Source organism: Lepisma saccharinum, chromosome 25, assembly GCF_977018435.1.
Source record: "Lepisma saccharinum chromosome 25, izLepSacc3.1, whole genome shotgun sequence".
Lineage (NCBI taxonomy): Eukaryota > Metazoa > Arthropoda > Insecta > Zygentoma > Lepismatidae > Lepisma > Lepisma saccharinum.
The window spans coordinates 6,286,345-6,308,472 of NC_139253.1; the positions used below are offsets into that span (position 1 = coordinate 6,286,345).

Sequence of the window (22,128 nt, forward strand, 5' to 3'; positions counted from 1 at the left end):
CACAATTGGAAAGGTCTAAAACTTACGAAAATTTTCTGCCACCGAAAGGGTTTGAACCTACGACCATCAGATTGACAGTCCTGAACGGTAAACACTACCCTACAAGCTTTCGCTCCTGAAAGTAAGTAGAAGGAGCTGACCAATGTGAAATGTAGATGCAACTCTCCTCCTACATGTAATGTGTAAACAATACTTGTTTGTAACAAAGAAAACGAACGCAGTACAACTCGGCGAAAACATTTAATGGAGAATTACACATGATGAGAACTTTTCATTCGATATTTGCGGAGGTATCCTTGCAATAAGCTCGAGTGGGAAAAGGGGTAAAATTAGTATGTCCTGAATTGCCACAAATATAAATAGTTATTTCATTAATATTTGTCAATATCTTTGAAGCAGTACACAATTATCGTTAGAGTATCATAATTCACGATCTTATACATGAAAATATCTCTTTGAACGTGTGTCAATTCATTTATTTATTTTTTATATATTCCATATGCAGAACAATGTAGCCACTATACACTGCTATTACAAATAATGTTACCATGCTCTTGTTTAATAGAAGGGTATTTAAGAAAAAGATGAAAAAACACCTAGTATGGAGGATTGAACCTGGGACCGCAACCAATGCTTTCAAGAACTCTAACCAATACACTACACCCTTTGTTTCCCTTGGAGCAACAGTTCTTAATTATTCTGTCGCGTCAATATTAAGCCAGGTTGGAACTACCGTTTAAAATGGGATCCGAACCACTGTGCAATATGCCTTTACTGGGTAACTTTTACAGTGTTGTTACAACTACAGTAAAACCTCGTTAATCCGGACTAATGGGGGGATAAGTTGGCCGGTTTGACGAAAGTCCGGATTAACTGAAATAACCTAAAAGAACAGTAGAAAGTGCATTAAAGCTCCGTTTATAGCAACAAAACACTTTTATTATGGTGTATTTAAATTGAATAGACCTAAATACACTATACAGTACAGCAGGGGCGGTCCGTGACTTTTGCAACGAGGGAAGCCCATATTGTAAGAAATTTTTAAAAGCATTATTATTACTATTATTATTATTAACGCCTTCTTTATGAATTCTTCTATCACTAGATTGTAGAATTCATTTTCTGTATTTTCATATCAGTTTTAGCAGCTTCTCAATTACTGTCCTTGGGTATTTCTTAGGGGTGTGCGTGATCGGAAAAAAATGTCCCCTCCCGATCCCGACTTTTCGGGATCCCAAGCAGTTGGGAAATACCGAATGGTCATTTTAAAAAGTTGTTAATTCTCGACGTTTTCTGCATTGTATGTTTCTGGAACTTATCGGAAATTGTTAGTTTTTGGTCCAGAAATGCAAACACAATCACTTAAAATGAAAATGACGTGTAGAATTCGAGATTTCCACAGGGAATTTTTCCCGCCCGACCCGACAAATTCTGTCCCGCACACCCCTAGTATTTCTACATTAACTGTGAATTCGGTGAAATGATGAAAAGATCGTTCAGCACTAGCACTAGACATGGGAATTGTTTAAATTAACTTAACTTAACTTGAACAATTCAAAAAAGCATTCCTTCAAGTAAAACAAAGGTTTTTGTTCTCCCATCGAGATATATTAATCTGAGGAATAAGCGACACTTAGTTCACGTGACGAGCCATATCAGATGTTGATCATAACTCAATTTCAAAAAATAGAACATGTCTTCAGGAAAACTTTTTTGCGTTCTTTTTATCAACTAATTGTAAAACCTTTAATTATTTTTTGATTTATTATCTCCAGTTTGCGCTGTTGATCTTTTCTGCAAATGTTGTCAGGAGAATTTCAGAGTGGATTTGAGTTTGCCGATGACGCTGTGATGTTTAAGTAAATTGTTCATATAATCGACACCTGAACTGCTACACACACCCTTTTCATTTGAAAATAAGTCCTCCCGGATGGTAGAGTGGTAACGTTGTCGTCTTGAAATGAAGGGATACAGAGTTCGATACCCAGTGTAGGCACATAGAGGTTCGGATCCCACTTTAAACTGTAGGTCCAGCCCCGATTAGCCTGTCTACGCATGAAGTGGGCTTGGGAGCAGAACGCATTTGAAAATTGGACCAAAAACCAACAGTAGAGGCTTAAATGCTCTTCTGCAACCACCTATTATTCAACATTAGTCTGGATTAAAATGTCGAACACTTTTATCCTCTGTTACACCAGGTAGTCTAAATCGGGCATCGATCTACCACCAGAAATAACCCCTCTGTTCTCTTCAAAACTTCTTGATCTCAAGCCCTGGACAAAGACTGTTTCCAGCACCCACCTACTCTCTCCCCGCACCATTAGCTAGCTGCCGCAAGACCCGGAATGAGTTCTGTGGATTCATTCCCTTCGAGTCAATTGAACCACACTGATTTGATCAACTGTTAAGTATGATTTCTAAACCTATGTTTTTCATACAAATTCCAGAAATAACGCACATGAAATTTACTGGGATAAATGACAACACAAAATTCGCTGTAAATGAAGAAAAAAATATTGCAAACTAATTTATTTTAGGCGGATTTAGTTCGAAAAAACTGTGACGCTGGAATGAGTGGTGGTCATGCGTTCCCTACGCCGAAGACAGAGCCGAAGATCTACGAAGAATGCCGAATGCTCCCTTCCCTAAAAATAAATTGACGACATAAACACAGTTAATACTTCTATACTTTGTAAGGGAATGATTCCTTCCCTTCATTCCATGGAATAACCGCCCCTGCAGTACAGTACAAAGTCTGCGAGGAACAGAATTTCATCAGTGGTTGACTGCCTTTTCTTGGGGAAGTCCTCTTGTTGACTTCTAGCCACATTTAAAACCTTGCATTCTGCTTTCTTTCTTTTTTTGGCCTTTTGCCTGTCCGGATTAACCGAAGTCCGGCTTATCGGGCTTCGGATTAACGAGGTTTTACTGTAGTTACAACTAGTTTTGCTAAATTACAGGTTTAAACAGTACATATAGTGTGTGTGTGTGTGTGTATGTGTGTGCGTGTGTATATACATACTTACACGCACATCTACATATATAGTGTATACAGGGTGTAACGAAAATACGGTACAAAACTTCAGGAATGGACTCCTCATATGTAAAGAAGAAAAATGCATCATGCGTAATTTCTTAGTAATATGCAAATATGATCGTAGCGTACGAGGAATCCATCTATGAAGTTTTGCCCCGTATTTTCGTCACGCCACAAATAAAACATATCTAGGCACATAGCACGCGTAGTTTGGATCAAATTTGAACTGTAGGGCCACTCCCGATTAGTCTTTCTGTGCATAAAGCGTACTTAAAAACGAACCGAAATAAACAATTTTAACGTGTTGGGCCAGCAACAACGGCACTGACTCACCCGTACGTGAGTATCTTCCTGTATTCCGAATTCTTCTTAACAGGGAACGTCAGGATGTCCCCCTGCATAATAGCGACTTCCTCGAAGCCACATTTCTCAGGCTCGTGGAACGTCTCACTGATGGTGCTGTAGGCGTCCCAGGTGTTCGAGTAGAAGGCTGACTTCCCGTGTCGCACCTTTTCTATCCCGTCCTTCAGCGACAGAAAGGTTATCCGCTTATTCTGGTGGAACAACGGACGCTGATTGGCACCCTGTGGATCATAGAGAATGAATGAGTCTTGTTTATAAGTACACTTTTATGCATACATAGGCTACTTGGGACTGGACTTACATTTTAAAGTGTGATCCGAACCACAATGCGACTCCAACGAGTTTCGAGCCGACGTTACCACTACACTATCGGGGAGACTCAAGTACTATTACTTCGCCATTTTACTCACTATTGTGCGCATGCGTGATGTTGCAGGCGAACGCCGCTAGATGTCGCAACAGTCAGTGAATCAGCGATTATTCTCTCATCATCACGTCTCTGAGCAGTGTTGCCAGAGTTATTGCATAGGAGGCAAAACTTATCAAAACGCCCTCGTATATCTTCAATGTGTGCACCGTGAACATCAATGCATTTCTGCACGCGACGTTTCAAGTTCCCCAAAAACTTTTACAGAAAATCCGGCATAATCTTGTCTTCACATTACACAATGCGTTCCTTCAGATGCTGGACGTTCTGAATCTTAACTAAGTAGACGAGCGCCTTTAAGTGACCCCAAAAGACAAAATCCATTGGTCTGGAGACCGCGGTGGCCACTCAACGGGACCACGGCGACCGATCCATGCACCAAGAAACTGCACAATCAACTTCCACGTAACCTGACTTTTGACTCAACCTTTATATATGTCTCCTTGCATGTAGTAGCTCTGAGGTTCGCCCAGCCTCTACTAAATTGGTACGTGGGGGTTACCACGGAAGGTAAAGGCGGCTGGGGCGTGTTGCTGACCACAACACCTGGACAAATGGCTGAGACTGTGAGTGGAACCCCATAAGCCTTCACGGATTATTCCAATGTGTACAGGGTGTACGTGTACGTCTGTGCATTAAACCTTAATGATATAGTTATAATCACATATGAACATTATAAAGAACATCAACAAAAATAATAAATAGTGTATTGCCTTGTAATTCAGAGGGTCTGGGAATTTTATGGGTCAGTAATATTCTACTAAATTTAGTATTAAATCATCAATCAATTTAATGTAAAATTTAGTTTTATGCAAATTTATTAGTGTAAAATTAACTTGAAATTAAAATACAAATTATTACTTCAAATGATTTATTAATAATAACAAATGGAGGGGTTTATTTCCCTGTATGGGAACTAACTTAAATATGTGGAGGTTGGGAAAGAAAATGTAAAAAGGGGGAAATTCCCGGCTTCTGCCCTTCAATTCCAACATTAGAAAAGGTAAAACTATTAAAAATTATGAAGTCCCCGTCCCTTGAATTTTGTTCAATTCGAACACTACCTTCATTATACAGGTATGTACGTATCCAAGGAGCGAACAACTATTTGTTTTGATTGATTTATTGATTTTTTAAGCCCACTTTATGCACAGTAAGGTTAATCGGGACTGGACCTACAGTTTAAAGTTGAATCCGAAACAATATATGCCTCCACCGAGTATCGAACCCGGGACCCCTTGATAACAAGGCGACGACGCTACCACTGCGTCATCGGGAGGCTCTAACTAGTATTTGTGCATAAGCTATTTACATGTGGAAATGCAAATTACCTGAAACAGTTCTCTGTTTCTCCTGTTGTTCTCAACGTAGATTTCCAAAGGGTTGTGCTCAATGTCCTCCAGAGTTTTTATTTCCAATCCATGGCTCTGAAGAATCGCCATAATATTGGCAGAGAACGAAGCAAACAGGAAGAGAGCGAAAAGAAAAACCAGGAAGAACGCTAATCTTGTCGATGTCCTCTTTGGAACCACAACGGAACCTAATGGAAAATAGAAAAAAGAATAACGTTATTGTCGGCAGGAAATGATGCCCTTTTCTGAAAAAGTAAAGCATTTTAACAACGAATTTGACAAAGGAAATTCATAATAAGAAATTGTTCAATTAGTTTTATTAAAGACAAGCTTTGTGTATATATACTTTTGACTATTACTTAAATATAATCGTTCTAGTTTACAAGTATGTTTTCTTGTAATAAATATTTGTAAATGCACTATTGAGATTTCTCCTACAAAGAACACATTTGCGAATGGATATTATGTTATTTCTAAAGTAGAATGTTTTTCAAAATTGGTACATTTTCGATATGTTTTTCAGGTATACAGCATTTTGTAAAACATTAGATTTATGAGTATGTCTGTCAACTAGAACTTCTATTCTCTTATTTAAGTATTATAAATCTAATTATCGTTCCATTTATAATTTTATGCTATTAAAGTGCACTATTTGTTGTCATCAAAATAGGTATTAAACCACACCCACCCAGACACAGAAAGAGGTAGAAGTAGCGAAGGGTACATGGTACAAAGTAAAAGAGGGGGTTGTGGTGGAATACACAGACAAGGTAAAAACCGCACTTCCTGCCCTCTTTCTAGAACTCTTGAGCATAAAACGAGACACGTACTCCAAAATGCAACGATATAGCGCATATTTTACTTCGAAAGCAGCCCTAAAAAGCAGCAAAAGGAAGAGATATAATAAAGAGAAAGGATAGAGAGAGAGAAGGAAGGAAAGAAAAGGATAGTGGAATGTGGTAAAAAGGCAGAGAGAAGAAGGGATAAGATAAAGATAGAAAGAAAAAGAGACGGAGGTACTGAGAGAGAGAGAGGGGGAGGGATAGTGAAATGTGGAAGGGACAAGGAAAGATAACCCGCAAGAGGACAGAGAGAGATGGGGGAAGAAACAAAGAACATACAGAGAGAAAGAGACAGAGGGAGTGTCAGAGGAAGTTGGGAAGAGAATGAAAGAGGGTAGTAGAATGTGAAGGAAACAAGGAAAGAACAGCAGCGAGAAGAAGAGAGCAAGAAGATAGAAATGAAAGAAAGAGAGGAAGAAAGAGGAGAAAAGAGAAACATAAAATAGAGAGAGGAACTTATAGAGATAAATAGAGAGAGAAGAAGAAGGAGTGAAAGAAAGAGAAGATAGTGTAATGTGAAGGCGACAAGAAAGAAAGTCTGCGAGAGGAGAAAGAGAGAGAGAAAGAAAGAAAAATACAGGGAACTCAGAGATTAAGGGAGGGAATATAGAGGAGACAATGAAGGAGAGAAAACAGATGGACTGAGAGATGGAGAGGAACAGAAGATAAAAGAGAGAAAATGAAGTGACCATACAAACCTTGCTGGCAAGTGGCGCCTATAGTTATAATGAAGACATCCATCACGGTTACTCTGGGCTGATCAGGAAAGTGTACCCTTTGCTCCCATTGGACAGCCACATACAAGAGGATTCCACCAAGGACCAGAAGCTGTATCCCTGTTATCCAAACCTTCCAATGGAAGGGAAACAGGAAAATGTCCACCTCTGAGGAGAGAGGCGGTTTCTTGAAAACGAATGCAGACCTGTGAGATGCATCGAAATTTCAATGTAAGCAACGTTTTACACGAACAACAATGGAAATGATCAAGTGAAGGAGAATGTGAAACTTTTATTAGAATCCAATACCTACAAAGATGCTTTACTGTCTTCTTGTGATCAAGAATTCCCAACGAGGACATATTTCCATTGTTTGGATCTCACGGTGATTGTGAATCTAGTCAAAATTAGTTTGCATGTGCACAAACTGTTTTCTCGCCACAAGACGCATAGCACATGTGCACGGAAGAATGAGAAGAAAACTAGTGAAAATGGGATTCTAATTTATTATCACTACCCTAACTGCTGTGTAAATATACTTATTCTTTGTTAAAAACACTAAGTTGCTGACCAAGGCAGTTTATTAAGATAAAACACTTAACAGGTAACGTTTCAACCCTGTATCAGGGTCTTCCTCAGACGAAGAACTAAACTAAAATGATGAAATATGCTACACACAGAAAGATTACATACACATAGCAGGGTCACTAGCCACACAACAACAAAACAAGTTGACAGTCCTTATCTAGGAAGATTTCTACAAAGGAATGAAACATATCACCTCCTGACAGTTGTTGACTAATGGGTCTACTACACTGACAGGTGATTGACAGGTCAAGACTAGCAAGATTCTAAAACCACCTGCTTACCACTCCCCCACCCCTCATGCCTTTTTGGTTATGGATGAATACCTCCTCTTCTGGTCTTCTTCTTTTATATTCTTTCTTCCTTGTTCATACTTCTTTTTTCTTCATTCCTTTTCTTCATCCTTTCAACTTTCTCTAACACACTCTTCCATTCCTTGTTTATCTTGAGTCCTCCATTCCAATTCATGATGTCTTCTCCTTTCTTTTCTATTTCTTTGGCCTCCTTCCATTTTCTCACTAGTTCTCTCTTCTCTTTTCCTATTCGCCTAGCCGAATCCCATTCAACTTGATGTCCTGTTTCTCTAGTGTGTTTGAATATGGCATTCCTGTCTCTCTTCAATCTCACATCGTCCATGTGTTGCTGGAACGTCCGATATTAAAGTCAATGTTCCATAGACTTGCTTTTCACCTTGAGCTCGAAACGGAACAGGAAGGAACATTAAATTTCTTGGATATTGAGATGAAAAAGAAGAGAGGAATGGGGATTGAGGCTACATGGTATCAAAAGAAGTGTTCGGCAGGAGTGTTCTGCCACAAAAGAAGTGATGTTGGTCATGGAACTAAACGTAATTTTATAAGGAACATGGAAGACCGAATAAAGAAGATATACACAGAGAAAGGGGAAGAAGAAACCAAGATTAATAGCCTGTGGGAACAACTAGAAGATAATGGCTATGAAAACAAAGACAGACACAACATCAACAGAAGAAGGGAAGAGATAAAAGAGAGAGGACTGGAAGAGAAGGAAGAAAAAGAAAAAGAGAGATGGTTTGGTATAAGAAGTATGGGCGATGCCACAGAGAAGATATGCAAAGTGCTGAGGAAAGTGGGTATAAGAACTTACAGAAAGTGAGGACGCACTATTTTAAGTATAGCCAGCAAGAAGAAGAAAGAAAAGAGAGAGGAAGAAGAGGAAGGGGTTATCTACGAGGTGAAGTGTAGAGGATGTGAAAGTGTATATATAGGGGAAGCGAAGAAGAGACAAAGACAGGTTAAAGCAACACATGGATGATGTGAGATTGAAGAGAGACAGGAATGGCATATTCAAACACACTAGAGAAACAGGACATGAAGTTGAATGGGATTCGGCTAGGCGTGTACTCTGACGTCACTTATTTCAAGTGTGGAATTCAACATCTTGTTCGAGATTTAATCGTGTACGGACTGCTTAAGCTACTGGTAGTGTATTTACAAGAGGTATGTGGAAATCCCAACTATACGCGTGGCTAAAGGTAACAACCAATAACAGTGCGTTTCTTACATGACGCAATATTTCATCAGTGAAGTTGGCTTCTACATGCACCATGAAGGTACGAGGGTGGATCAATATTTGGAGTAGCAACTGTACGATGGACATATTTACAAAACCTTTGTGGGAATTGACAATGTGGTTATGACCAGTAACAATATCCAATAAAATCACTTAAAACAGTAAGTCACACGACCTTTATAAATAAATATAATAAACTAAATAATAAACTAAACACAAGTACGTATATCAATGGATTTGTCTTTTAAAAATGCAACAACATTAGACACCTCAATCCCCTATGCTTAGAACACCTCTATGACACGTTACCTGGACTAAGAAATCAACAAATGGATCGATACATCATGTAATAAACGTGATGCTATTGGCTATTGCCACTGATCATGCCCGCATTGACGATTCCCACAAAGGTTTTGTAAATATGCACACCGTACAGTTGCTACTCCAAATATTGATCCACCCTCGTATCTTCTGACTCACCAGACGTAAAACAATTACCTTGAAACAAGAACATCTATTGTATGCTCAGCCACATCTTGAAGCATGCCTACTTTCAGCAGGACAGCTGCTATATCGAATTCGTTGGACCTCATAAGTTCCAAAGTTTGGGTTGTCACTTGTCCTCTGGCAACAATGTACGTGACATTTAGTCTATTGGAAAACAGAAGCGGTTAAGATAATAATGAAAAGAATTGCAATAAATACATATAGCATTACTTCATCATGGTAAACCACAATACATCAATTCATATCTCCAGTAAATTTGCATTATTAGTAGTATTATTGTCTACTGTCTAATTACTAGTGTAATTCCACACTTCTGTTGTTTACGCATGGTTTTAAAATATTTTAAAACAACTATTTCTCCTTCAATATATTTAATGATCAAATATTACTAACTGCTTGCGTATTATTTAAATTATATAGTTTTCTACACAACTTATATTGAAAACTGTAGGTGAAAAGATATATATAACATATTCGTTTATCAATAGACACCCAGAATATTAACATCTATAAAAAGACATGAGGTATGATGCGCACACAGTCACACATAAAGACTACACGCGCACATTTTCAAAGTTAGAGGTAAGGGAAGAGTTAAAGATAGTCAAAAGGGAGAGAGTAGGAGAAGGAGAAGAGATAAAGAAAAGTGTGAAATGGAAAGAAAGAAGGAGAAATGAGTCAGCGCAAGAGGTAACAAAAATAAGCAGAGAGAAGAAGAAAATATAAAAAGAGAGAGAGAGAGTATGAATAACAACGGAAAAGAAGAGATTGAAGTAGCAAGAGAAAAAAATTGTGAAAGAAAAGAAGAAGATGGGGAAAGAGATAATGGTCTAAACAAAATGGAGGAAGTAAGGCCTGCTTTAGACATAGCATTAACTTCACTTCATCTTTCTTAACATGTATGCCATGATCAAAATGCTAGCGTGTGAAGTGAAAAATCTAATGACATTTTAGATGCCATGGCATATTTCATGGCATTTCTCAAGGATAGGTCTAGGTCACGAGTGCAGATGTAATGGCGGTCGAGTAAGATGTAAACAATGCATCACTTCACATTTTTAAAAACCTATAACTATTCAACCGAGAGGAATAACGTTTTCTGTAGAAAGGTTTTAGGTAAAAGCAATGGCGTTGGTAAATATTTAACTGACAACGTACACAGTACACATATAGAAGAATATTTTAGTTGTTTCAATTGTATACACTGCGCACTCGCCATACATGGGGTATCTCGTACTACCTTTCGTGCTGTATATATTATACATCGTAATCACAACAGTTAACCGAAACGTTACATGAAATGCTTCCGTGTAAATTACTGTCTGCTATGAGATTTTTGAAAGCATTTACATAGCATTTATGCTAGCAAAAATGTTAAAGATAATGCTTCCGTCTAAAGGGGCCTAAGAAAAAAGAAGCGGGAACGTAGGAGAAGACGGGAGAGAACGCAAACAGAAAACTTTTTGGATTGGTCCAGTCGACTCCCCCTTCCCAATGAACATGATAAATTTAATAAATATATGCATTTTTATTCAAATATTCTATGGTATTTACGTCTATACAAAATGTGACTATCCCTAAAATACAGCGTGTCCACAATGAGACTCCAACATTTTGAAAGTCTATAACTTTTTCATTTCAGATTGTACCTAGGTACAGCTGTGATTCCGGAAGAAGCAGAAGCAGAAACTCAAAAAGTTTATGTGGTAACGTTTTAGTGCGCGCAATAGCCGTAGTGGCGCTGCAACAATCGATTGTTTGAAAATTGAGATTCCAAACGAGCGTGCACAGGTTCATTCGAAAGGAGTCCACAGAAGTCAGTAAGACAAGCAGTGAAGAACTGTGTGAACTGTCGACCGTTTCATACCAAGTTCTCTCGCTGCTTGTCTTACTGACGTCTGTGGACTCCTTTCGAATGACCTCCGCACATTTTCTACAACCTGTTCCTGGATTCTGGGTTTACCACCACCGTGTCCTTTCAAAACATTGCCGATCGCCAAAAAACTGATCACACCATTTCTTTATAGTCTTGAATGTCGGAGGATCCTTATTATACACACGACAAAAGTTTCGTTGCACTTGAATAACTGATTTTGTTTCTGCATACCACCACACAACCTGTGCATTCTCGTTTGGAATCTCCATTTTCAAACAATCGATTGTTGCAGCGCCACTACGGCTATTGCGCGCACTAAAACGTTACCACATAAACTTTTTGAGTTTCTGCTTCTGCTTCTTCCGGAATCACAGCTGTACAATCTGAAATGAAAAAGTTATAGACTTTCAAAATGTTGGAGTCTCATTGTGGACACGCTGTATATTCCCTTCCGTGTCTTCCCACTCGTTTTTCTGGCGTCCACCACGCAGACTTCTATTCAGTGATCAAAAAGATAAATTCCATCTGGTGTGAGAAACCGTAAACAGACACACATTCAATAAACAACATGTTCGACATAAGTAATTAAATGGTTTACCTGAAGTTAAACTGCTTGGCAAGCACTGATAAAACGGCTATGTAGGATGCAGTTTCAATGTCCAGAGGATTTCGCTGATTCTCCTGAACCTGAAACAATGAATCAAATAATAGGAAGCAACAATGCATTTCATGAACACTAACGAAACCTGCTACTTCATATCAGGTCCGTAGCTAGAATTGATCTCGAGGGGGGGGGGGTCGCGGGTTATCAATGGTGGCTTTGTAAACCAAGTCCATTTTTTCAAAGTTTAACAATATTAAATGAAGGCAAATTGTGGGGGGGGCCGTCATTAAGTTATATAAAGTTTAGAAATATCATACAAATACTACATTTTTCTATATCTTTTAAAATGTCACTTGAAGTGTTAATTGAATGCTACTGAAATCCAGGCGCGTCGCCTGATAATATTCGCACGAGCACGTGAACACTCATGTATATGTTTAAAATTACGTACATATTAAATGCACACACACACACACACACACAAACTTATATTTATTCGAAAAAAAATCATTCTTTGATGTTCGAGTATACACAGAATTTATTTTGACACGACGTCTTTCACGTCTGATAACTTTTTTAGAAAGTTGGTTAACACTGACTCCCACGGTGTTCCACGAATTACGTTGAACACAATTGCTGTGCGTGTTGCATCAAACTGGCAGCTAAGGGGCTGTGTATACTCCGTATACGGGCCGCAACCTGATGACGTCAAAAGATTAGTCGTGTGTTTTGGCGAAATACATGAATTTGAATGAGAGATTTGTAAGATAAATAGTTCCTGTAAATCTATTCATTTCAGAGTAATAACAATAATAATTGTTATCGCCAACTAAACATAGTTGTCTCCTGATCAGTTACAAGTAAATTTATGCGTTTGTATGTAGTACAACATTTAATTAGACGTTAGTAAACAAAATCTGTGTTCACTCAGTGCGATGTGTACGACCTTTAGGAATTTGTGAACATAGCTGAATGGTAATATTAATTACATGAATGCCGACTTTGTAACTAATATATTACTTTATTTAAAAAGAAAAATGTTGATTGTTATTTATATGTCCGTTTTATTGCTCATACGTTGTCTGAAATTGTGCAGTTTGAAAGTGCAAGAGTCACGTCTTTAACAATTTTCTTTCCAGTCACAGTAAAGGATATTCACTTACTTCTTTATGCTATGTTCCAGTTTACAAGAATTATGTTCTTGATATACCGTGCGTCATTTCGATCTTCAGCCGAGAGATCGGGAGAAGCGTGGCGGGCGGCGCTGATGGAGATGCCGACATTTGCGGCCTGTAATGCCCGCTTATTTTTATGGACATATGCAGACATTCATATAAATATTGCAAAACGAGCACTAAACTGTTATAAGAGTACGGTTTTAATTTTAGTAGCTTAGTGGCTGTATGTGCCGATGATTTTGACACGCCCACCTCTTGTGAAACACGGCGTAGAGGTTTGTTTGGAGAACGTTCTAACGCTGCACCAATTTCATCGAGTTTTGCTTGAACGATCCAGTTTCTCGTAATTTAAGGACAAGATGTCTAACCGTATCTCTATGTGGAGGTGAAACGCCTGGGAATTTCTGTACAAATTGCCTACATACGTCTCGACACGAGTCTGTTTTCACGTCAGTGTCATACATAAAAAATCTTTGTTCTAACGTAAACCTTGCGGCTGGCATTCCAATCGTCTCACTGACACAACACACATACACACTGCAATAACACAAACAAGTAACGGCAAGTAACTAAGAATAACACTCTTGCGCACAGTACGAAATTAACACGCTCTGGGTTTACATCTGCTCGCCACTATATTTACAGCTCTTGTCTTCAACTTGTCGCGAAGGAACAAAGAACTCGAGCTCGGAGATTTCGGATTGCAAGGAAGCTCAGTAAAACCATTGACATTTAACGGTTTCGTCTGCAGCGTAATCTTGATACAGTGTTGCACGATCCCCTTCGACACAAAACTCTTTCAAGGATATAAACTTAACCAGGACGTTACTGGTGAAAACTATGATTAAAATGTTTTATTATATGTGGCTCTTAACATCGTTTCTAAAGCGTATTTATTTGTGTATATAAGGGCAGAACTTGGATGAATTACAGAAGACCATTTGCGTGTTATAACACAGGTTAGTGCTCGTTTTGCAATATTTATATAAATGTCTGCATAAAAATAAGCGGACATTACAGGCCGCGAATGTCGGCATCTCCGTCAGCGCCACCCGCCACGCTTCTCCCGATCTCTCGGCTGAAGATCGAAATGAACGCACGGTACATGACGTGAAAGAAATACAGTGTACATCAATATAATTTTACGGCTTTGTTCAATTTTATTAGCATATTTCACAAATACATTGTGGATAATTTTGTACCTTTGTACTCGGTAATGCATGTTATATTTTCGCATTGTCGATTATTTCTCTCAAAAACAGGAAGATCTTTTTGATTATTGCGATGTAGTTAACGAACTAATTATATAAAAACGTGTACTTGTGTCACCAGCATTTAAGGTATTTGGAAATGTAGACAAGTTGTAGACAAGTTGCTAAAGTGAAAATTTACTATGTAAAGAATAACGATTATTCCATTTGCATAGCCAATCATTGTGATTTCATGTAACACATTTGACTGATTTACATTTATGCTCTGTGGAATAGTAGGACAGCCAGTTTTATCTCAACCTCTCAACCTGTTCTAAATATGAGAAGCATATGTAAGATGTGACTCCCATGAAAGACTTACGAAGTCGAGCTTCACCTAACAACCTTTTTTTATATTCAGTTAAAATCCATTAATTTCTTTGGTATGACAGCTGTTTATATAAAGTTTAGTTATCTTCACCAGACATAGCTAGTGCTATGTAATGAATACGTGCTGTTGTATCTCTACCCTTTTATCATATTCTTACCTGTTCATGTAATAACAACAACATCCATTATTATTATTATTATTATTATTATTGACATATTTTATATTATTATTAATGGATACTAATCTTGTTAGCATATTAATTGTAACCTTTTTGTTATTATTATTATTACCATTACACGTGAGCCACTTGGCTCGAACCCTCCCGAAACATACAGGGTGGCTATAAAGTCTCTCCAATATCACAGAAGTTTATCACAAAGTAACTATTACAGTTACCATCGCATGGCTTGCAGCTAGATACGTACGTTTGAACACCACTGTACCAATTTTTAATATTGTATTTGAAATTAGAAAACGGTTCAAATAAGTTATTATCTAAGGCTCTAGTTTTTTGCTGTGCTAAACTTGCAAACTTTGATTGATTTATTTATTGAATTGGTGTTTAAATCCACTTATTGCACAGTAAAGCTAATCGGGACTGGACCTACAGTTTAAAGTGGGATGAGAACCACTATGTGCCTCCACCAGGTATCGAACCTGGGATCCCTTGATTACAAGGCGTCGACGCTACCAACTTGCAAACTTTCAATTTTTACTTACAAGAGTAAATGTATTGAGCTGAGCACCATTGAAGTCCATTCTTCTTCTGACTGTTGTGGTGGGATTCATCAACACGAATCCCGTATCTGGATTCCAGCTACCAAGCTTGATAGATAAGTAGGTCATGCTCCTGGGTGGCTTGTAGGTGTCCCACAGGTCGTACTGCTCCAGTTCCACTTTTTGTGCGACTGCAACTTCGCTGTTGATGAATGCAGGGAGGTCTGTCAAAAAGCTTCCTTCGTTTGGAGCCAGTGTGGTGCCATTGGAGAGCAGCAGCCAATGATGGCGATTGGTGAACATTCTACTGCTCCAGTCCTGCGTGAAGAGACAGATATTGATGTGCACGTGAGCGTCCGAAGAGAACGGGGGTTAAAAAAGGAAAGGGTATCATAAAATGGCGTCATGCTCACGTGTTATCATAAGAAAGGAAAGAGGGAGAAAGCGAGGTACGTAATAGATAGAGAATGAGAGAAAGGGAGAGAGAAAAAGCTAAGCCAACAGAGAGAAAGAGATAGAGAGAGAAAGTAAGGGAATAGAGAAGCAAATAGATAAAGAAGCGAAAGTCAGAAAAGGAAATAAAGGAATGAGTCAGGGAGAGAGAGAATGGAAAGAGAAATAAAATAGCGACAGAGAATGAGAGGAGAAAACACACGGCAAGGGGAAAATATAGATATAAAGTCAGGGAAAGAAAAACAAGTGTGTCAGGATGAAATAGATGATTGTACGTATGTTGAAATTACCGAAAAAATTTTATGTGAATGATTGTACGATTATTGTCATGTTAAAATGATGTTCGATAGATTATATGTTATAACTGTATCTTATATTTAGGCGCATCCAGAAAGTAAGTTTCCCTGGACAAAAAGGAAACATTATTTCATTCAATGATTTATTGCCACAGATACAGCACTTGTCCAGTTACTTGTCAACATAATTTCCGCCAGAATTGAGGCACTTGTCATAGCGTGGGACCAACTTCCGTATACCTGCGTCGTAGAAGTCCGCCGCCTGGGCACCGAACCACTGTGTGACAGCCGTCTGAACCTCTTCGTCGCTGTGAAAATGTTGACCGGACAGGAACTTTTTCAGGTGCAAGAATAGGTGGTAATCACTGGGAGCGAGATCCGGGCTGTACGATGGATGATCGAACACCTCCCAACAGAACCTGTCCAGAAGGACTGCCCGTGCGTTTTTCTTTGTGTTGTTTCGGCACCCACCGAGAACACAATTTCCGGAACAAGAGGCGTTTGGTAACAATGCCGTGCAACAACGACCGAGAAATCTGTAGGAATTGCTGCTGAGTTCCGTGATCGTGACGCGACGATCCTCCAATATCCGCTAATGCACCTGCTCCACAAGCTCGTCCATAACGGCCGATGGCCGCCCACTGCGCTCGTCGTCATGCACATTTTGCCGGCCTTCAGTAAATGTCCTGATCAACGACGCACCATCTGCTTGCTCATGACGTCTGGCTCATACACCTGGCACAGCTGACGATGGATTTCGATCGGCTGTATGTTTTGTGCGTTCAAGAACTTGATCACCGAACGAAACTCGCACGCGGCGGGAGATGGAATAAGAGCCGCCATGTTTCATCGCTGCCGCGACGCTACTGGAGACTTTCGGGAGGCGTGTTCTAGAGTCGTTTTCACGTTCAGAAGACACAACGGCACTTATGGAGAAACAGCACAGTGTTGCCAATACAGCGCTAGCTCATGTCGCCGGGAAATGATGACCTTCCTTCACAATGAAGGTGTTACATATTTTGTATATATAATGATAATTATATGTAATTATTAATATTAATATTATACTGTGAACGTTACAGTTACCCTTTTTACTATGATCCATTGCGATCACTACACACGCGAGTGTAATGCACGAATATGACACTTCAGAAATCACTTAAAAAAGTAAAAATCACTGAGAGCTCACACAACTGAAAACACTTTTTCGGGAGAGGGAAAAAGTCTAAACAGACCAAAGTAGATCTCTCACTCAAGTAAGGGGAACCTGGCACATGGGTTAAATTCCACTTGCAACCCAAACGAACAAATGAGTTATGGCCCACGTGAACTGATAAGACGTGAATGACTCAAGCAAGGCATGTCATATTTCTATCTTGAAGCCCCATATTTTGTCACGTGTTGGAAAGCCTTTCAAAGGTTAATATGGTGTCTATGAATTTATGTGTAAGTTGGAAACTGAAAGGTGATCTTCATTTCAGTATTAATGTCGACAGTAATGTAAACGAAAACAACGTGTATTTGCGACAGCACTAATGTTGCTCACAACAGCAGCATTGGAAATAATTGTCAATTATTAAATTTAAGTAATTTCAATTCTATTATAACAAACTGCATGAAGTTAATATTTTTACTGAATGGAAATAAAATAACAACTCGAAAACTTGATGGTGTTAGCCGGAATGCTGCGGTTAGTGTTGCCCACGAGACGAGACTTTGGCCTGTCTCGTCTCGTGGAAATGCTGTGAAATGCTGTCTCGTCTCGAAAATATTCGTTTGTCAAAGGGGCACATGATCAATCTCGTCTCGTCTCGAATTTTTAAAAGCCTGTCCCGTCTCGTCCCGTGGGCAACACTAGCTGCGGTGAGTCGGCTCAAGATGGCCAGACAACGTCTCCTTACTTCGCGCGCGGTTCGGGTTAGAAAGAAACTCCAAATGCATGGAAGTAATATTTCTGGGAACCTTTGAGTGGTTATAAAAAATAATTTCATTATTTTCTCCACAACTTTGTCGCTGGAAGTTTTTACTTGGAATTACAGAACAAAAAATGGCCAGCGACGACATTTTCTACTGCACGAATATAAAAAATCTGCACATACTTTATTTGAATATTTTTTAATGCGAATATGCTTTAAAGTATTGATAAATTCTGAGTACCACCATCACCTATGATAATTAAAAAACAGTGTCAATTTTTTTAATAATGAATGCTTCAATTTTACGGCATGTTTCAACGTTAGGAATGAAAACAATGTAAAAATTGTGTTTTCACGGAAAATTTGCGTTTTTAATTTATCTAAAATTATGTAAGCAAGTTACCAGTTTTTTGTGTTCACCATCGTATTCTCTACAAAATTTCCTGCAAAACTGCAGGTACCGATTTTACTTAAGCTAAATTTGTAAATCCAGAAATTTCACAACAGCGCGCTCGTATTTCCCATAAGAGAAGCATTGCCCATAAGAGCCCATTGTGTCTTCTGAACGTGAAAACGACTCTAGGACATTCACTAGCCAGGGCATGTGCTCTCACGCATGCGCAAAACCGGTTTCAATACGCGTGGCCTGCCACCTGTGGGCGAGTGGGAAACTTACTTTCTGGATGCGCCTAATATTTCATAGAATATGATTATCTTTGTCCGTAGTGAACAATAATGTGCTTGTATTTGTGGCACTGAGATTCGATGTTTTGAATTGCTTAGGCAAGTCTGTCAGCATGAGTATCCAGGGGTTACGTTTTACGTTTCAATCTGTACGAACTTATTATTTATAAGTGGGGAAATGATTTTAAGGTGCAAAATTATTGTCGGAAAAGGAAAAAAAGGTTCTGAAAATGTTTTTAAAAAGGTGGAAAAAAGAAAAGGGTGATAAAATGCCTTTATTCAGGGCTAAACCAGTTACATTAACAATCTTTATTCAATACTGTAGCAAATAACATAGTAATAAGTACATAAAGGAACAAGTATTTAGGAAGTAAACGTGGGATTTACTGGGTTTCAACCAACTTGTTATAGTGGATTACTCTCAACATTTCTATGTTTTCGAATGAAAGTAGGTGACGCTTTGAGCTCAGGAGTATGTGGAGAAACTGCGTTATCTTGGGAACTATTGCGGCTGTAATGATTGTATTACACCATTTTATAGCACTCGTTCTGCTCTACAAAATGAGACTATAGGATTTTATATAGCTGTTCAAGAAGAGTGAAAATCATTTATTTTTCTGTCCTTTTTTTTAACAAAACATGAAATAAAAGAATGGAAAAACATGCTGAAGCATCAAAGAGGGGTTAAAAAGAGGATAAATGTGCTGATCTCACAAAAAGGTGTAAGGAAGTGTGTTCATTTTACTTGATGTCATGTCCTAAAATGCATATCTCAAACGATCGGTGTGAAAACAGCTATATTCTTGGAAATCCCTTCCCTTTTTGTAACTATAATTGCACGTAGTAGTATCCTTTCATGTATTGGATTTAGGTTGATAGTGTTGCCTATTAGGCTCTTTTTGTTTTGTTATTGCGTCGCATGGTGGGGTCGTGGGAGAGGTGGTGGGGATTGCACTCCTCACTAGCTGCCATTTGAGTCGTCGTGCTGCAAAATGTGACTAGAAGTTTCATTCAGCGACCGACTCCAGAAGTATGGACCAAAATTGGCGCCATTTGCAAGATGTTATTTTCCGCACTTAATGTTGGTGTAAATCATATTTTCTTTTTCAATAATAATAGCATACCAGAGGCGTGGCGTGCATGTAACCGGTGTTACCGCAGGTAACAGCAAAATGTAAAGAAATTAAAAAGTTTTTTCTCAATAAAATAACAACATTGTTAAATAAGTTAACAGAGTTGAGTGTATATTGCAGAGGACATTTTTTTCTGCAGCCGACAAAAGCGAAGCGACAGGCCGTTCCGCTACCCTCAAGAGGCAACAGGGGGAAAGGGAGCCAATGCAAGGGAGCAGCGGGGAAAGACTTGGAGGCAAGTAGCTAGGGGGTTATTCATATGCCTATTTAGGGGTCCTGTTGCCGCTGCGGCCTACCGGATCAGCGAGTGTTGTCACATTGGATTTGCAGAAAAGAGCTAAATCCCGCCTAAAACGGGGATACTATTTCTCTGAAGCAACAAGAGCTAGAGTGCAAAGCCAAAACTGGATTTAACTACAACTGAGACCGTTTAGTAATAGACGAAAAGATAAGTACTTGATGCGATTCGTGATTTGGAAAACTTGCTCCAAAAAACTAAGTTGGCAACAGTAATACGTACATCTGGACTTCCTCCCACCGCTGGAGGAGGGGAATTCTCAAGGAATTGCTCACCGCAGAAACGTCAAACTGACCCGAACGTGTGGTTCTTCTTCCCCTTTCCACCTCTTTGCAAAGAAACAGAGATGGTTGACAAGGCTAACCTACTATTCACTGGATTCACTCTTTCATGAGTGGTAGTTCTTTCTAGGAGTGATTGTGGCTAAATAAATCATTGAGCGGATTAGGAAACAAAAATCAAAGGCATGTTTTTTTTGGGGGGGCGGTAGGGTGGAGATGATAACGTCTGATCGCGGGTAACACTTTTGAAAAAGTCACGCCACGCCAATGTAGCATACATATGGCTGTATGGCTAGCACATGAATAAAAACGAACTCTTTTTATTTACTGTGTTGTATCATTTTAAAAATCATCAGGTTTTTCTGCCCCATCCTGTAGTTTATAGTGGTAATTAATGTTACTTTCTTAACAGGATTAAACATCTTGTACAGGGTGCGGCAGAACCGACTAAGCAGTTTCTATCGATTACCGCGGGAGCTGTGGTGGGGGTAGGCAGTTGCACGTGGTCTGCCTTTGTTCAGGCGTTGACCCCATTTCAGTAGCTAAGATGGTCTGGACCGGTGCACATCGTGGTTTTGCCGTTCGCGCGTATTATGAAAACAACAGATCTGTGATCGCTACACAACGAGCTTTTCGGCGCCAGTTCAACATTCCACGCAACAATGCCGTTCCTAATGCAAACACAATTCGGTCGTGGGTTCGGCAGTTGGAGGAAATTGGTAGCACACTAAGAAGACATACGCAGATCCATCAGAACGCCAGAAAATGTGCAGCGGGTGAGAACAGCAGTTCAATAATCGCCGCAACGTTCTGCTCGACGACATGCTGTTGCATTGGGGATTGCAGACCGCAGTTTGAGAAGGATTCTGCACTGCGATTTGAAGTTCCATCCTTTCAAAATAATGATTGCTCAAGAATTACGCCCAACAGACTACGCCAACCGTAAAAATCTGTGTGAGCAAATGCTTGCTCAGATCCCTCGGAATGCAGCTTTCTTCAGTAGTGACGAGGCACATTTTCATCTTTGTGGGTGCGTGAATAAGCAAAATTTTCGCTACTGGGCTGAACATAACCCCCGCATTATTCATGAAAGACCGCACCATTCTCCTAAAGTGATAGTGTGGTGTGCCATATCACAATTTGGCGTGGTAGGCCCTTACTTTTTTGAGGAGGAAGGAGTGACAGTGACAGTGAATTCCACACGTTATGTTTCAATGTTGCAAAATTTTCTGCAACCCAGAATGGACGAGATTGTTGAAGAACATGGACTGGGGGACTTGTGGTTCAACAGGATGGAGCTACTGCTCACACAGCTCGAATTTCACTTGATGTTTTGAGAGAAATGTTTCCGGGACACCTCGTCTCTTTGAGGGGTGATGTCCGGTGGCCTGCGCGGTCACCAAATTTGGCATTTGTGACTACTTTCTTTGGGGATATCTGAAGGAAAAGGTTTTCAAAAGCCGCCCTCACACCCTACCAGAGTTAAAAGAGCGGATTACTGACGAAGTGAATGCCATATCCCGCGATATGTGTGCAAGAGCTGCTCGAAACTTCAGGGATCGTCTACAACAATGTGTTGATGCTGACGGCCGCCATCTTGAGTACATTATTTTCAAAACTAAATGAATGTAAAATGGTATATTGTACTAATTTAGAAAACAAATACATTTTTTCTCTATATATCCAGATTTACTTTTTATTGCTCCTTAAAACTGCTTAGTTGGTTCTGCC

The 22,128-nt window shown here is 39.3% G+C and overlaps 1 protein-coding gene across 1 annotated transcript in view; it reads right to left on the bottom strand.

Moving 5' to 3' along the window:
- Positions 1–22,128, bottom strand: part of LOC145979004 (ionotropic receptor 84a-like) — a 30,925-nt gene that overhangs the window by 3,096 nt on the left and 5,701 nt on the right. The window contains exons 3-8 of the mRNA XM_083112064.1: positions 15,340–15,654; positions 11,855–11,943; positions 9,372–9,524; positions 6,720–6,943; positions 5,159–5,367; positions 3,371–3,621 (exon numbers count right to left, since the gene is read on the bottom strand). Coding sequence (XP_082968190.1) covers positions 3,371–3,621; positions 5,159–5,367; positions 6,720–6,943; positions 9,372–9,524; positions 11,855–11,943; positions 15,340–15,654 — 1,241 coding nt within the window. The remainder of the gene's footprint in view (positions 1–3,370; positions 3,622–5,158; positions 5,368–6,719; positions 6,944–9,371; positions 9,525–11,854; positions 11,944–15,339; positions 15,655–22,128) is intronic.